The 17,200-nt window shown below is 46.5% G+C and overlaps 1 protein-coding gene across 1 annotated transcript in view; it reads right to left on the reverse strand.

Annotated features, from left to right (window-relative positions):
• Nucleotides 1-17,200, reverse strand: part of LOC310693824 (uncharacterized protein) — a 28,611-nt gene that overhangs the window by 7,948 nt on the left and 3,463 nt on the right. Inside the window, exons 4-14 of the mRNA XM_083476201.1 lie at nt 16,638-16,731; nt 15,644-15,794; nt 10,583-10,745; nt 9,558-9,683; nt 9,017-9,079; nt 7,596-7,718; nt 6,363-6,518; nt 4,526-4,579; nt 3,345-3,559; nt 2,057-2,133; nt 763-873 (exon numbers count right to left, since the gene is read on the reverse strand). Of these exons, the coding sequence (XP_083332327.1) occupies nt 763-873; nt 2,057-2,133; nt 3,345-3,559; nt 4,526-4,579; nt 6,363-6,518; nt 7,596-7,718; nt 9,017-9,079; nt 9,558-9,683; nt 10,583-10,745; nt 15,644-15,794; nt 16,638-16,731 (1,333 nt within the window). The remainder of the gene's footprint in view (nt 1-762; nt 874-2,056; nt 2,134-3,344; nt 3,560-4,525; nt 4,580-6,362; nt 6,519-7,595; nt 7,719-9,016; nt 9,080-9,557; nt 9,684-10,582; nt 10,746-15,643; nt 15,795-16,637; nt 16,732-17,200) is intronic.

Here is a 17,200-nt window from a genome sequence, read left to right on the forward strand (position 1 = left end):
AGGTTCTCTTTGTAATCAAGCAACATATGCATTACATTAAATAAATAATATATATTTTTAAAGCCTTTGTATAGCAAGTTCAAAGCACTCCCCAGACATTATCTGTTTTATGCAAGTATCTGGCTACTAATTCAATTCCGCATCCAAATCCAAGTGCTGGTTTTGACCTATAAAGCCTCACGTGGCTCAGAACCACAATACCTCAAGGACCATCTTTCCCCCATAAAAGTGACCCGGACCCTGCAACCATCATCTGAGACGCTTCTTCTGTGTGCCCCCTCAACAGGTTATCAGGGAAGGTAGCAACACAAGAACAGGCCTTTTCAGCAGCAGTTTCCCAGTTGTGAAATGCTCTCCCCAGGGAAGCTCACCTGTCACCATCATTACAGGCAAAAGCATTTCTTTTTCTCTAGGCCTTAGGCTTTTCTCTATGGCTTCCTTTAGTGGATGGGGATGCTTTATTCTGGCCATTTAATAACAGGATTGTCTTTTAGATTTTTCTTTCATGTCAGTTTTAATGCATATGGGTTTGATTGCTTATATATTGTAAGTACCACTTTTTGGTACCTTGGTAAAAAAAAGTGACTAATCAATTTAAAATAATAATAATTGGAATGATGTAGTTGTACTGAGGACTAGAAAGGGTGGGTCATTAAAGGTACCTGGTGAGTTTATGGCAGTCCAGGAATCATCACCTCTAACATGATAGCAAGATACATGCCCTCCCATCGAGGAATGATATCCCTAAGTCAATGGTGTTACCTGTTGGAATTCCTGGGATGGTTCTTTTAAAGTGATGGCTGTCAGGCTGCCATCTGCTCCCACAACAGGGTGACTGGCAAAGATTTTGATCATAGAACTCCAGCATTTGGGCTGAAAAACACAAATTGGGGCTCATTTGGTACCAGAAATCAAAATAGGATTTCCCAGAGTTGTTCAAAAGTAATCACTCTTTTAAGACAGAAGAGCACAGGGTTGAGCAATGGCATTTATTTCACAGCTAGTTTATTTATTTGTAAGGAATATACCTTTTAGCATGGCAGGACCTACACTTGGGAACTCCCTGCCAATTGACCATGCAGGCACCTCTGCTGTACTCTTTCCAGAGCCTTATTACCCTCCTTTTAAATCCCTCCCCTTCCTCCAAGGAATTGAGGTAGGCAACTGGCCATCCCCTGCTCCCCTCTTGGTTGCTGGATGGCAAATTATGTGGGCTAATTCACAGGTTGGCCAATTCTCCATTCTCTCAGCCTAACCTCAACTACACAGGGTTGTTGAGAAGGCTGGGTCCAGGTCCCCTTAGGAGAAAGGAGCTGCAGCTAACCCTGATGACCTCTCCACTTCCAGACTTCTTTCTTCCCTTTCGAACCCCCCCCCCCCCCCAGTCTGCCCTGCAAAGTAAATCATATCCAAAAGACCACATCCATTCACTGTAGAGGCAGAAGATAGGCTTCAGAGTGGAAGTGGACATCTGAAGGCAGCCCTGTTTAGGGAAGCTTTTAATGTTTGACAGACTATTGTATTTTAATATTTTGTTGGAAGCCGCCCAGTGGCTGGGGAAACCCAGCCAGATGGGTGGGGTATAAATAATAAATTATTATTATTGTAAGTGGAACGCACTTCTGTTTGCAAATGAGTCTGCCATCTTCTGGATGGAGAGGGAAGCACACATGTACATGAAGTTCTGGACCACTGGATGACAACCAGCAGGGCGGAAGCAGCCAGGGCTGGGCAATAGCTGGCTTTCAACATCGTGATATACCAATATATCACAGTGTCTGAAATAAGGATAGAGCTATGTAGAGGCACTGGCTGGTTTCATGTTATGATTTTTGCATAGCACATGAACAATGATTTGAGATATATTGCCTGGTCAAAAATTATGAAACCAGTATCACGATATGGATTTCAAACCGGCTTGGGGCGATCTATCAATATATCACCCGGCTCTAGAAGAGACCCATAGGCCACCTTCGCCAACAGGCTCAATATTGGGCCAAGGCGTTTGGGGAGGGGAAAGGTTAACTGCCACAAAACTAATAAAACTGGTACTCACACTTGTATACAATGATACGTTGCAGTAGAACAGCTTGAACATCTGTTTGAGCAGAACAGGTAGTTTCACGGGAGTGCCTAGAAAGAGGGGACAGCTAAAAATCACACCCTGTAAAGCAACAGCTGCCAACTTGGTGCCAGCATGCTTGTCACTACCTCCCCTACATTGCAGGGATTAGACTAGATGATCACAGAATCAGAGTTATAGAAAGAATTGGGGTTGGCTTTTGAAGCCCAACTCCCCAACAAGGGACTCAGTGTCCATTATTAGTCAGAGCTTAATGGATGGAGGCAGGATCCAGTGAAAGTAAGGCAGATCTTTATTTTTCTTTATTTGCAACACAAGTCCCCCACCCAGCCTTTGGTAGGAGGTAAGGAGTGGCCTAAACAACACAGCCTAGGGCTTGCCAATCAGAAGGTCGGCAGTTCGAATCCCTGAGACGGGGTGAGTTCCCGTTGTTCGGTCCCAGCTCCTGCCCACCTAGCAGTTCGAAAGCACGTCAAAGTGCAAGTAGATAAATAGGTACCACTCCGGTGGGAAGGTAAATGGCGTTTCTGTGCGCTGCTCTGGTTCGCCAGAAGCGCTAGCCACATGACTCAGAAACTGCCTGCAGAAAAACGCTGGCTCCCTCGGCCTTCAGAGCAAGATGAGTGCCGCAACCCCAGAGTCGTTTGCGACTGGACCTAACGGTCAGGGGTACCTTTACCTTTAAGGACCCAGAACAAAGGTGAGTAATAGTTTTTAAAGACTTTAGAGATTACTTTAAAGGTAAATACCCACTCACATCTCCATAAAACACGAAAGGCTGTATGCCCTGGCTCAACCTCTCCTACACTGAAAAACCACCACCACCCTAAAACAAGCCCACATTTCACTAGATGGACTGGACCCTCATCCTCCCATCTTTTCTGGGCAGAGGAAGGATGCAAAAAGCTTCTGTAAGAGAAATTGTGGCAGTAGCTGATATAGGTGCTTCCCCCCCAGTCATGCAGGTGAGAGGCTGGTGGGGCGCTATTTGGTAGTCCTGTCTACTTTTCTGCTCTCTTTAGATGTGTCAGACATTTTGTGTTATCTCCCCTGCCCCCAAGAAGCAAAAGAAGAAGAAGAAGAGTACCCCACCCATCTGACTGGTTTGCCTCAGCCATTCTGGGTGGCTTCCAGCATATATAAAAGCATACTAAAATGTGATCACCGGCTCAAAAACATTGGCCACCCTTCATGAACAACACTCAGCGAGATGCTCCATAGACAGCCAGCAGAAGCAATAACGAGATCGAAGGATACTTGCCCGCTGCACCCCACAGCACAGAGCCCTCCATGTCGTTTCCAAAGGGAGCTTGTCCTGATCGGAACATCTTCAGGTAGACCTCGAATTGGAGCAGGGAAAGGCGGCAGGCCGCACAGCAGCTTCTGGGGTAGACGATAAACAGTGCCTGTGCAGCGCCCGCAAAATCTCCACTTTTGCACAGGTAGAAGGGGACCTTGTCCTGCCACTTCTGCAACCTAGAAGATGGGCAAATGAGAGGCAGCAAATACTACAGGCAAACTGATTGCAGCAAAATGCACACACAGAGAGGGATCCAGTGGCATATGAACAATATTTATTGTTGCATTAAGGGGAAAAGTCATAGCCAAACAAAAGAAGAAGAGAAGAAGAGTTTGGATTTGATATCCTGCTTTATCACTACCCTAAGGAGTCTCAAAGCGGCTAACATTCTCCTTTCCCTTCCTCCCCCACAACAAACACTCTGTGAGGTGAGTGGGGCTGAGAGACTTCAAAGAAGTGTGACTGGCCCAAGGTCACCCAGCAGCTGCATGTGGAGGAGCGGGGAAGCGAACCCGGTTCACCAGATTACGAGTCTTCCGCTCTTAACCACTACACCACACTGGCTCTCAACAGAGCATCTGCCTGGTGTGCAGAAAATCCCAGGTTCGATCCCTGATGCCATCTCCAGGTAGGGCTGGGAGAGACTCCTGCCTGAAACCTTGGAGAGCCACTGCCAGTCAGTGTATACAACTCTGAGTTAGATGGAGCAACAGTCTGACTCACTACAAAGCAGCTTCCTACATTCCTTTAAGACTACAGTCCACCTAAAGAGGCGCCCTAAACTGCTAGGTGGAAATATGTAACCGTACAGAAAAAAGAAAATGTAAGCAGCCAAGAGCCTTTCAAATTAGTGAAGGGTCCATTTTGCACACCCTTTTCTGTTTCAGTAGAGGGTGTCAGTGGGCAATGTCCCAGCCCTACATTCACCAGACCTGGAAACACTTGGGACTCACTAAAATCTGATCTCCTCACTTCCTAATTCAGTAAAGACAGGGCCACTATTGTTTATCGAGAGCCCCAAGCTATGATTCCCCTGGTTTTAAAGATTTTAGGTGTGCAAGCTTTAAACAAAATCCCACCAGTAAACAGAAGATTAAAATAAACCCTCCACGGAGAGTTGTGAGCAATTTCAAATGGCTTACCACTTGGAATCATTGCATTTCACCACCTTCAAATAACGGATCAGCTCCTTGTATCTGGGGAAGAATGAAAGGCATTAGGACAGGAATGGAGGGCGATGACCCAGTGATGAAGGCTCCCCAAGTGGTTGCAAGAGACTACTCCAAAGGGCATGGAGTAACGCCATAGGAAGATTTGATACAGGCTGCATTTACATGTTAGGAAAGGTAAACCATGGCTTAGTGCAAAAGCACTGGCTGCCAAGGAAGAGATTTATTCCCTCCTCATCACCCTCACAGCTTTCAGGCTCGGTGTGGTGTAGATAAGCCGAGGCTTGGCTGAGTGTGTCATCTGAACCTGAAATCCTTAAGCTCCCTCCTCCTTAAACATGATCAATAGTCAAGATTTGTTCTTGGCTACATGTTGTGGTTAAGAAGGAAACTGTGGAACCTGCTCCCGCATGAGGCAGTGACAGCCACCAACATAAAAGGCTTCCAAAAAAGGACTGGACGAATTTGTGGAGGCTAATGGCTGCCGGCCATCATGACCCTGCTCTTCCTCCACAGCCAGTGGCAGTAATGGTTCATAGAATCGTAGAATTGTAGAGCTGGAAGGGACCATGAGGGTCACCTAGGCCAACCCCCTGCAATGCAGGAATCTTTGGCCAACGTGGGGCTCAAGCCCATCACCCTCAGATTAAGAGTCTCATGCTCTACCAACTGAGCCATCCACGGTGGTGCTGGGAAAAAGGCTCTTGGCTCAGGTCCTGCTTAAGGGTTTGCCACAGTCATCCAGGTGGACACTAAGTACAGGATGCTGGACTAGATGCTAGATAGGCCACTGGCCTAATCCAGTAGGTTCTTATTAATGTTCTTATGAGATACCTGGGTTCAGAGAAGACTAAGCCAAACCTTGGTTTAGCTAACCTGCTGCACTGAGCTAAAAGGACCAGGGAGCTCCTCTATGGCAGTCAACACATCTGCATGATCCCAGAAAATCATACTTTGGGCTTACCATGATGTGTGAATCAGGCCACACTAGCAAAAGGAATAGTGTTTTCAACACACAGGGCCAAAGAGATCCCCACCCCCAAGATGGTCATGTTCCTCTAGGGCTTTAATTTTTTTTAAATATAATTTATAATTCTCCAAAGAGATTCCAAAGCATTTATCATCATAGTTTGTTCTTGACTTTCCACCCCTCCTTTCCTGAAGTTTGTTTTTTGCTCCTTTTTGTTAGCTGTTTTTATAATCACTGGGTTTTATTGTGAAAATATTGCTAGCGCTTGTGGTTACAGTACTAAATATTCAATCTGAGAGCACATTTCCACTCACAACAAGCTTTATTGCTATGGATTATTTAGCAAGAGCCACCAAAATCAGGCAAGTTTCTGAAAGTTTATAGCAAACACCTTTGAGACAAGAGCGTGCAGAAACTGGAAACAAGCAGATGGCACGTACAGGTAACCGGGGAGGGTGATATCCATCAAGGGAAAGGGCCATGGCTCAGTGATAGAGCAATTGCTTTGTATGCAGAGGATTTCGAGCTCAATCCCCAACAACATATTCAGGTTGGAATGGAACTGTCCCCTTTACTGCACCGCGCTCTTCAGATGAAGGGCGGTATACAAATTTAATAAATAATAGTAAAACTCTGGAGAGCCTCTGACAGCTAGTGCAGGCAATATTCAGCTATATGGATCAAGGGTCTACCTTGGTGCAAGCCAATTTGCTAGGTTCTTTTAACTGCCTGTGAGTTTTCTCAGGGGGATCTGAACAACTGAAGTTGGAGATCAAACGCTGGGCTAGTCTTGCTTTTTGGCGTCATTTCTTATGCTCCCGCTGTTCCATAGGTACTTACTGCCTGCAGCCTTCCATCCTTTCAATTCGTGCCTCTACTACGGCAACTGTTTCACAAAGGCATTCTTTTTTCCCTTTCAACATCCGTTGGCCTGTAACATTTTGTCCTTTCAAGACGGAGATCAGCAAGCAGTGATCCCAGGGAGCGAAATTCAGGCTGAAATGAAAACGAGGCCGTGTTTATGTGGGTTTAGGATCAAATCACAGAGAGCAGTGTGCCAGGAATCTTGTCACCCTTGCTTCAAGTCATAGGCTAACTGCCGTGTGCTCTCAAGAGATCACACTGGCAATAGGGCAATGGCAGCTACAGTGGTGCCCCGCAAGACGAATGCCTCGCAAGACGGAAAACCCGCTAGACGAAAGGGTTTTCCGTTTTTGAGCTGCTTCGCAAGACGATTTTCCCTATGGGCTTGCTTTGCAAGACGAAAGCATCTTGCGAGTGTTCCAAATTTTTTTCGCTCCCCCCCCCTTTTCTAAGCCGCTAAGCCACTAATAGCCTTTTAGCCGCTAATCCGCTAAGCCTTTTATAGCCGCTAAACCGCTAATAGCGCTAATCCGCTAATAGGGTTGCTTCGCAAGATGAAAAAACCGCTAGACGAAGAGACTCGCGGAACGGATTAATTTCATCTTGCGAGGCACCACTATAATACTGTGGCAATGAGGGGGTTTTTTGGGGGGGAACTTTGCTCATAGACTTGCACTGGCTTCTAATGTGATATTGAGCCAAGTTGAAGGTGTTATGATTAGTATATAAAGTTCTTAACAGCTTAGGAGCTATTTACCTGCAAGACTGCCTTACCCATATATGCCCACTCAACTGCTTTGATCTGCAGAACTGGCACTATTTACTGGTGCCACACAATACTTATTACTACACTTTGGAAGCCCCTGCCTGTTGACATCAGGCAAGTGCCATCTCTGTGCTCTTTTAGAACCTGCTAAAAACATTTTTATTCAGGCAAGCCTACCCAAGTATGAGGAATACTGACATGTGTATTAAACTGTTTTTAGCTCATCACTGATTTTTTTTAAAATGTTTTAAACAGCTGTTTTAAACTGTTTTTATTGATAGTGTTACTGTTTTATTCTTTTCGCTTTGAGGTTTGTCTGGCTTTTTCCAATCATGCAGTATATACATTTTGTGAAATAAATAAATATGCATGGTGGGAAACCAAATATCTTGAGAATATATTCCTTTCAGATCCAAACACACAGTTCAAACAAGGAAGCATACCTATTTGAGAAGATATGGCAGTGAACCGGGAAAGGAATGGAGTGGTAAAACCCGGTGAGCTTGTTATACAAAGGCTTCGGAAAGTCATTCAGCACCAGCAGCCTCTGAAGTCGTCTTGTGATCCTGAAAGGTAATGACTAATTAGAACAAAAGAAGCAGCTTTGAAGCAGCTTCCCTAGTCTGCTGCCCTTCAGAAGTTTTGGACAACTCCCACCAGCCCCTATCCAGCCCAGCAGCTCTCCAGAATTTCAGATCGGGCTCTTTCCTATCCGTATCTGGAGACTGAACCTGGAATATTCTGTACGCAAGGCAGATGCTCTACCAAGACTACTGAGATAAAGGGCAGCCCACAAACTCTCTTAGTATCAGCTAGCGAAGCAGGATGACCCAACATCAGCTATTGTGAGGCCACTGACTTTGGAAAGATTTCTAGGCACGACAGCTTTCCAGAATTCCTTTTCCGTACAGCAGGAAAACTCAGTGATAAAGGGGACTGGTTGCACACCAGACATCCATTCACACACACACACCACGTGCGAAACCAGTTCATGGCTAGTGCCTGGGATATGTCTGCAGCTAACACATTTATTTAAATTTATCCTAAGGGGTGTTGAGAGGGCATGAGCTGGCTCTCCCACTACTTTTCTGCAGGAGAAGGGGATCTCTGCCACAGGAGACCCTTTCTGAATGTGGGACTAACCATCGTACCCCAACCTTTTTTTCTTTTTTTGCACCAGAAAGTGTCTACACCTAAACAGACCACTGGGATGAAGATCTTACATTCTGAATAATTCTATTCAGTAATGACAAGAGTAGCTTTATGCAGTGAAATGGCCTATACACTATTTCAAAGTTCTTGGAGGGTAGAATCGCTTAAAATAATGATAGGTGAAAGTGATGATTAATTTAAAAGCAAGGGAAAAAAGGGAACAGGTTTCCCCAAAAGGGGTTCGTGTCTGTTCTTCATTAACCTTTGCTACTATTCCATTTGGTGTTAAGAAAGTGAATGGAAAAGACAAGCTGGGGGAGATTACATGAGGCATCACATACTTCAATGCCCTCATTATTGAGACTCCAGGGAGTAAGGAAAGAGAAGATAATTACCACCACCACCACCACCCTAAAATTGTAGAGATTAAAGCAAAGCCAAGGTCAAGCATGGCAATGTTTTTATTCTATAGAGTTGTGAAAAGTTTGAGATGGATTTAATTCTGTTCCCCAACCCTCCCTGATTCCTTCTAACATCTACTCCTTTTCCCCCAACATGGATGGCCTCCAGTTGTTTGGGACAGCAACTCTCTTCAGCCTTGACCACTGCCTGTGCTGGCTGCAGCTGATGGGAGTTGCAGGGCCCCAGGTTGGGGATAGCTGATTTAGAGCTTTTTGCAGCAGCCAGGCACTTAGCACCCTGATCGCCTTACCTGGACATTAGACAAGGCACAGCCTGGCTCAGCGACACCAAGTGACCAACGTTTCGCGAAAAGCTGACAAAGAAAGGAAGACAGGAACACCAAGCGCCATTACTCAGTTTTTGCCAGCATTTCTGTAAAATGGGTATTTTCCTTTGAAAAAGTTTGGTTCTTTGCTTTGCTCAAGAGTAGAGCCAGCCCCAGCCCTTCCCAATATGTCCCTGTCCTCTGCAGAGTTCTCCCTCCATAGAGTTCAAACCAATACAACGAACCATTTAAGAAATAAAAGTGGCAATTAAAATACAATTTAAAAATCAGCATGAATAGTAAATGCAATGGATGTGAGGTCTCCCATCTTCAAGCACTTGAATGAAGCTCGCAGACCAGTTTGTGAATCTCCCCCCTAAAGAAACCCAAGGGAGCAGCGTCACCTATCCCTTTACTCCATTTCCACCTCTTCAGCCAACAATCTTCAACGTATGTTAAGGCAAGAGTTGCAATAGCAGTGAGATACAAGCAAGGCTCGCCAGGCAAAACTGCCTGGGTTACTTACGGAGTGAGGTCCTTGTGGAGTGCGATTTCCCTGGTTGCTCCCATAAGCATGATGACCTCTGTTTTGGGTCTCTCTTTCTCAGCCAGATTTAGAAAGGCTGTTACGAGTTCAGAAACAGAAGCATAACTAGAAAAATGAAACCCAAAAGCTACTGAGTCACAGATGGAGCAGGTTTTTGCAACATTTGTCACTTGATCATGGAGGTGGGGGGGAAATATTACCATTGGAAATCTTAAGTTGACAAATCAACACACTTTACGGGCAAATGTAGGCAAATCTGCCTGTAGACTAGGCCTAGGCAATGTATCCATACATCGTCCAGGAACGCTCCAAGGTGACCCAGTGAGTTTCATGACTGAATGGGGATTTGAGCCCTGATCTCCCAGGTCCTAGTCTGACACTCTAACCACCACTGGCGGAGGAAGAGGAGTGCAGGGGGAGTGCACCACCCCCGGCAGCGCTATCCCAGTAGCGTGCCATCGCAGCTGCCCCCCCGCCCGCCCTCGCTGGGCACCACGCCCCTGCAAGCAGTGCGCCCCACCCCCAGGACGTATGCCAGCCCCGCCCCCACCTGCTCTCCGCCCCCCCGGTTCCAGAGCATGAAGCTCTGCCACTGCTAACCACTACACTACACTGGCTTCCTAGAGTACTTCTATGGGGCAGCTACATAAATTAAGTAGGTAAAAAAATAGGCCAAAATGTCGCTTAGAGAAGGATTTGAAATATTTTCCTTGAGGCTTGAATTTGTTTTATTCTGGAATGCTTTATTGGATATTTTAATGTGCTGTAAACCACTTTGAGATTGAAGAAATGAAATGAATGATAATAATAAATTTCATTGCTTAAAAAAGAAAGGCACCTAGACAATCCGTTGTGCCAACCGTAACCTAGGTTTAAGGTGCCATTAGGTGATTAGCTTGCATATCTGAGTTTCTAACACTGCTATAGGGAAACAGCCTTAATATCCACAACAGACACAAAGGTATACATTTGTAAACATTTATTGACAAAGTTTCCTACATTACCTGTGCACAGTATACAGAGGGTAGGAGCTGCATTTTTCACACTGCCCAGGACGCAAATTCCGATGGCAAAGGCATTTGGGGAAGTCTGGAGCAATTCTATTTCCAGACAGATACTTGTTATATTCCACAGAAACATCATGCACGAATTTCTGCAGGAGTACCCCTACAGCAGAGAATTGGGGTGGGGGTGGCAGAAAACAAAAATGCTTATTTCTTCCCAATACATGATGTGTCACTCAGAAAGAGGCGGATATCGCACACCGTTCTCCTGTGCTTCTAGCAATGTTATATTGATAGGGCCCACCCGACTGTTGCAATCGTAATTTGTTTTAAACCATTTTAAACTCTTGTGACCTGCCCTGGGCATCTTTTGGGAGGAGGAGCAATCAAATGCAATTAACATTAAATAAAAATTAGATTAAAGTAACACGGGGTGGATTACCTGTAGTCCTTTTAGGCATTGCTGCACTCCAGCTCCCATTATCCTTGACCACTGGCCATGCTACCTGGGAATAGTGGGAACTTGGGAGTCCAGCATAATCGGGGGGGGGGGGCACAGATGAGCCACCCACTAGATCAAAGATTAAGGAACCTGCTGCTACCCACCCACTAGAAGTCTCAAAGAGTGTCACACAGCAATTCCCAAAACGTGGGGCACAAGAAATAAAAAAAATTAACTCCTATTTGCTTCCACATTCACCCAGAGTATGCCCACTGTGTCTCTGAATGTTCTGGCCTATTGTGAACCCCGAAACAAAGAAGTAACTTGGGAATTACAGGGCAGATCTTTACCTTAGGATTACTACACCCTCTTCCTAAATGCACAAAATGGTCCTTGATGGAGAAAGCCCGCAGTTCAGAGACACACCTCAACAATGTTGAGACAAACACAGTGGCTGAAATAACTCATTCATAAGTGCCCCGAGAACTACATGCAAGCTCCAAATTGGGAGTGTGTGGACAGGGGTCAGGCTGATCAGTGATGCTCCCTTAAGGATCTTCTTGATGTGCAGATGAGTGTTGATCTGATGATAACCTGGCTGCAACAATATCAAGGCAAGGGGGCACCTCATGCCCATGCACATTGCTGGCCTGAGTGCAAGGTCCAGACCCTCTTAGAGTAAATGCAGTCACTTTTGACCTGTCTCCTCTGCTGCTGCCGCTGCAGGAAATACTCCCTGCAAAGACTCATGCATTCTAATAGTAAAAGGGTGACGAGTGCGTTCTGGATGATCAACTTAGAGTAGTCTAATTTTGCAAGGGTCACCTGCTCAGGTGCCAGCCAGCTAATCAGAGCCACTCTGGTTTCAGATAAAATGAGGTCGCTTGCAACAGAGGAATCCTGAATGGAGGCAGGAACCAAGGACCTCAAGCTTTTTATAAAAAAAACCACAGAACAAAACAAAACGGCCTCCATGGCCGAAAAAGGACTACCAATCTCACTGTTGCTTGTTCGACCTGAATTTCTTCTTTTGGTAGAATCCTGGTTAGGATTGGCATTGGCACAAATATGTACTTTATAGCAGCCCAGAGGCCAACATTGGTGTCTTCTATGCCATGCAATAAGCGTGACATGAGAGAGTGAAAACACTGAGGTTACAAAGTAGTTCAAACCTTCATGTCAGACTCTTGAATGCAGACTGACAGGCTTCACTCTTCTGGGTCTCAGAAAATCTGCTGTCTGATTTCAAAGAGCCCTTGACGTGTTCCACCAAGAGCTATTGCAGATGGTGCCCTGCACACACCAGGGCAACTTCCGCTTGAGGTTGGAGGGCTCTTGATCTCACGCCGCCTCCAACATCTTTTCACCACCATGTTATTAGTCTTGACAAGCCTGTAAGCTTGATGGACCAGGCTGGAGAAGGGTTGCAGGTCCAAGCCTACAGCTCTGCATTCCAGCCAGTTTATGCTGTGAAGGGCCTCTGCAAGAGAACAGTATCCTGGGAATACTTGTCCCCAACGCCTTCCTATCCAACATGGCATCGACTGCCATCATCACCCCCACCCCACCCCACTGAGGTTTTGCAGCCTGAGCCACCACAGGAAATATTTCTTCCCACTGCTGTGAACTGAAATAGCAACAGGAGCCACTGAAAGGGGTGCATGTAAAATCTGGTTCGTGCGACAACCATGGTGCAGGATATAATGAAGCCTAACAGGCCAGGTTTATGGGGGAAATAATAATGACATTTTCTGACTTTTCAGAACAGATACTGGTGAAATCCTGCCTCAGCATCTGTTTCCTCTCAGCTGACTAATGACAGCGTCAGTCTGAGTTCCTAAGTACTTGATGGACTGGGAAGGCTGGAGAGGGCTCAATTTAAAAATCCCTGGGACTGGAAGGTGTTGATGATGGACTGCTTAGCCCAGAGATGCCTGCTGACAAGATGACCTGGCCAAGGTAGGGATACTCATGTATCATTTGAAGGCACAAGGAGACCACCACTGAGACCATGAGTTGTGAAAATTCTCCAGGGGGAGGGGAACACCAGGACAAAGGGAAACAGGGGATACTGCTAATGCTTATTCTGATAACAGAAGTGGACAAACTTCTTGCATGGTTCTGTTATCAGAACATGGAGAGGTTTCAGGTAAGTCAATGGAACCTGGGAAATCTCCAAGACAAAGGGTTTCCCCTGTCGAAACTGGGTCTCCATTCTAAACCTGATATACTTCAAGTCCACTACAGTTTGCCACACACCACTTCTTCAACACTTCAAAGATGACAGAACCCCCTAGTTTCTCTCCCCCTGGGGAATGAACTCAGTTGCATGGATGCCAAGGAGATGGCAGGTCACCGTCTTAAGGGAGACTTTTGATGCGGGAGATGGCTGGAATGTATCTCTGGGTATTGATGGAAAATTATATGGTGTTTATTGTCCTCAGTACAGAGAGATTTGTTGCTCACCTTTCCCACATGGGAGAAAACAGCTGAGGCTGACCTCCCACTGCAGGAGAGGTGGCATCAAACCACTGTCCATTTCTCCTAGAGGTGTGGGACAAACTCCCCCAGTAGGATGCTGAGCCTTGCCCTTTAGTTTGAAACCGGGACCCAGACCAGAAGGGCTTGCCCAATTTGAACTCTTCAGTACAGGACAGAACTGTGTTAGAATGAGAGGAGGAGGAAGAGGCACCCCTACAAGGTTGCCTTGACTCCTGCTTCTTGAAGGCACGGCTGTTTTCTTGCTTTTGGTTTTCCTCAATACATCTTCCGGCAACTCTTCATCAAAGAGGTGGATGTCACTGAAAGGTGTCCCAAAAAGCCAAGTCCACTGAAGAATGCACCACCCAGAGATACCTGCGTGCCACAACTGCATCCGCGATGGCCCTGGACAAACACTGAACGGCATCCCAAGTTGCATCCGCAATCAAAGCAGCTGTTTTGTATTGTCAACCGAGAGAACTTTTAAGGGTAGGCTTTCCGATTCTTCATCAGCCAATCATGCAGCCAAACCAAGGAAGTCCGAGCCATAATGGAGGCAGCCATGGCAGCTCGAAGAGCCCTACACAAAGCTTTGTCAGATGAGCCATGAAATCGGTCTTGAAGGGTCATCTTTCCATCCTGATGAACAATGTCACCTGGGAGAAGCACCCCTGCTGGAATGTTTACCAAGGGCACCTTCAACATCTCCATGAACGCAGGTGGGCTGCTGCGGAGGCACTGGAACTGGATCCTGAAGGTCTAAGGTGGAAAGTACTCTGTCCCAAAGAGGTTCATAGTCATTGGGATTGAAAAGCTTACAGGTCTGAAGGACTTTGGTCCGAATGTCCTCCCTCTGCTCCCTTCTTCAAATTGCCTGCAGGCTTGCAACTATTCCTCTTGTCTTTTCCCAGAATTTTATGGCAACGTCTGGTGTCTCTTTGCTCAGCAACCTTCCCGAACGCGTCAGCTGCCTTCCTCTTAGCCCTTTTGTGGTTTCTGGCTGAGGATTCTGAAGAGGGCTCAGAAGAAGAGTGCCATCTGCTTGACTTTGCGCCATTTGCTGATCTATGGCGCATGTGACCCACTGCAGCCTTCAGCTGCTCGATCACTCCCATCACTGGCTGTTTAATGCTTTGGTAGAGATCCTGAGCGATGCCTGGGGCCAGAACCGAGGTAGAGGCTGCCGTGGAAGTGGGAACCCGGTGAGCGGCAGATGCATTAGAGGCTTGGGAGGACCAAGACGCAGAAGTGCTGGGAAATGCATTATATTCAGCCTCCCTGCCCCTAATGCGGGGTGTGCTTGCCCCCTGGTGGTCATGGCGGGTGGCAGTGCTGGCCTCATACCCAGAGGACGGTGTTCCATAGTTCGGGCGGTAATAAGTATAAAAAAGCTCAGCAATTTCCTGCATTGCGTTGTTCCGTAAGGGCCCTTGTTCGACAGAAGCTGTGAAGTGGAAGAAGACACTTGGAAATAGAGCACAGCAACCAGAAAAAGGATCCACGATAGATGGCGATGCTATTCAGAGAGCTGAGAGAGGTACACAGGGAAGGAACCGAGAAGGAGCCTCTTCAACCAGCAACGGTCTACAAATCTAGTATGACCCTGCCTGCCCCATTATCTGGATGTCTCCATCCCACAGGGCAGAGAAGTTCCACAGCTATTCAATATCTGTCGATCCCTGCTCTATATAATGATATACGGCCCCACGAGGAAATCATTGTTTGTTCATCTTCAGATTTTCTGAATTGAGACATTTCTCTTTCGTAAGTCAAGCCTCGGGGAACTACAGCTCCAAACAACATTGGCAAGCAAGACCAATGGCAAGAGATGTTGGGAGTTGTTGTTCAGCAACATTCACAGAGCCAAAGGCTCTCCACACCAGCATTAAGTAACTGAGTAAACATAAAACATCTTTACAACTCGCTTTTTAACTGTGGAGGGCATCTCCACCCTCTCCTGCAAATGTTGCGATATTGGGCCTTTGCATCTGGTCACTGCCCAGGTGGAAAACACCTGGGAATCTTACCTACACTTTCTTGTGGTCCTTGCGAGGTGGATGGGATAGAGATGTAATCAACAAACTGCCCCTATTCTTAACACAAAAATTTTTTGGTGGCACTGATGCGCCTCCACTCACCACCATGCTGGACATCGGCATCGATTTCTGAGAGCTCCAAGTTGAACTGAGAGAGGCTGCCAGTGAGAGCAGAATTCCACTGATCCTTCCAGAATTTGCTTTTGTTGTGTGCATTGCAATGGCAAAATGAAGGCGTCACCCAATCTTTACACTGGAGGAAGGAAAAGGAGAAAGGAAGGTTGGACTTTTATCAAATCTACAATATCTGTAAGTTCCTTGCAGCCTGCAAATGGTTCCCACTCTTAGGGCACCTACCATTTCCTCAGCATATTAAAGAACGACATAAGTGGAGAAAGGAAACTGCAGAGAATGGAACAGTATTCCTTGGGAGATAGTTTCCTTGGGAGAATAATGTAAGTGCAACACTGCTGGGAAAAAAGCAAAAGCTAGCATCTACTTCCAGAAGCAGCCATATAGATGCCCCTGGATATTGACATCCAGAACAGAAGGAAGCTGTTCTTGTCTCTTGTTTGTCTCTAGCTTTTAATACTCGGCAACTCAGGGATGGAGAGCCTGTGGCTTTCCAATGTTGTGGGACTTCAACAACCATCAACCCAGCCCACATGACCAATGGACGGGGATGGACAAAGCTGTAGTCCAGCAACAGCCAAAGGGCCAAATGTTAGCCCTGCTTTAGATGGAGCCAACAGAAGGCTCTTCCCTTCCCCCCTGCAAACCTAATTGTGACACAGGGGCATTTTCAGGGTGTGAGAGGCAAGTCACAGCCGGAGGGACGAATTAACCACTATCAGTGTGTAACACATCCACACTGAAACTGTCCACCCGCACTGCAATTGGGCTTGAAAATAACTTCTATCAGCTGGAATAGAAGGCTGCTTTCAAGCCCAGTTTCAGCAGCAAGGGGGCAGGATCCTGTGGGCACCAGGAAGGAGTCTGCAGGTACATCGGAACCTGTGGTGTAACCCAACCACTCTAGAGAGACAAAGGTCTCTCTGCAGAAAGAGGAGTCCCGCATCCCCAAAGCCGTCCTTACCTCTGCAGCAACCTTATCACAAATGTAGCAGTAGCACTCGCTGCATGTCTCTGCGTTTCTCCCAAGGGGGCAAGATGTTTCACATTCCCCTTGCCTAAAAGCAGACAAGAAACAGCTCCACGTTGTGATAGCAGATCATAAAAGGGTTTCAATGCACTGCACTTTCAACTTCTGTTATGTCCCTCGTTATAAAATGTCCCTATGAGAGGGATGGGGAATTTTTTTTTTCAGGCCAAAGCCTGCATTTCCAATATGGACAAGCTTCTGGGGGCTGCATGCCATTGGTGGCAGGGGCCATAGGCAAAAGTGACACTCTGCAATGGATTCTGGCCCCACAAAAGTAAAAAGAATTCTACACTATCACTCACCCACACTTCCAGTTAAGCAAGATCTTGAACCAGGCAAAAGCACTCAAGGAGAGCATGGAGCACAGCGGGACTAAGAAAGGCCCATGGGACTGGCCATGGGGCCATTTTTAGTTGAATTCTGCTCCATGTGCCAGAGATATATGGAGGACTACATCTGGCCTCTTTGCTACAGGAGCTATTTGAAGGAGGGACATA

This window comes from Podarcis liolepis (genome assembly GCF_965112155.1).
Source record: "Podarcis liolepis genome assembly, chromosome: 14".
In the NCBI taxonomy this organism is placed as follows: Eukaryota; Metazoa; Chordata; class Lepidosauria; order Squamata; family Lacertidae; genus Podarcis; species Podarcis liolepis.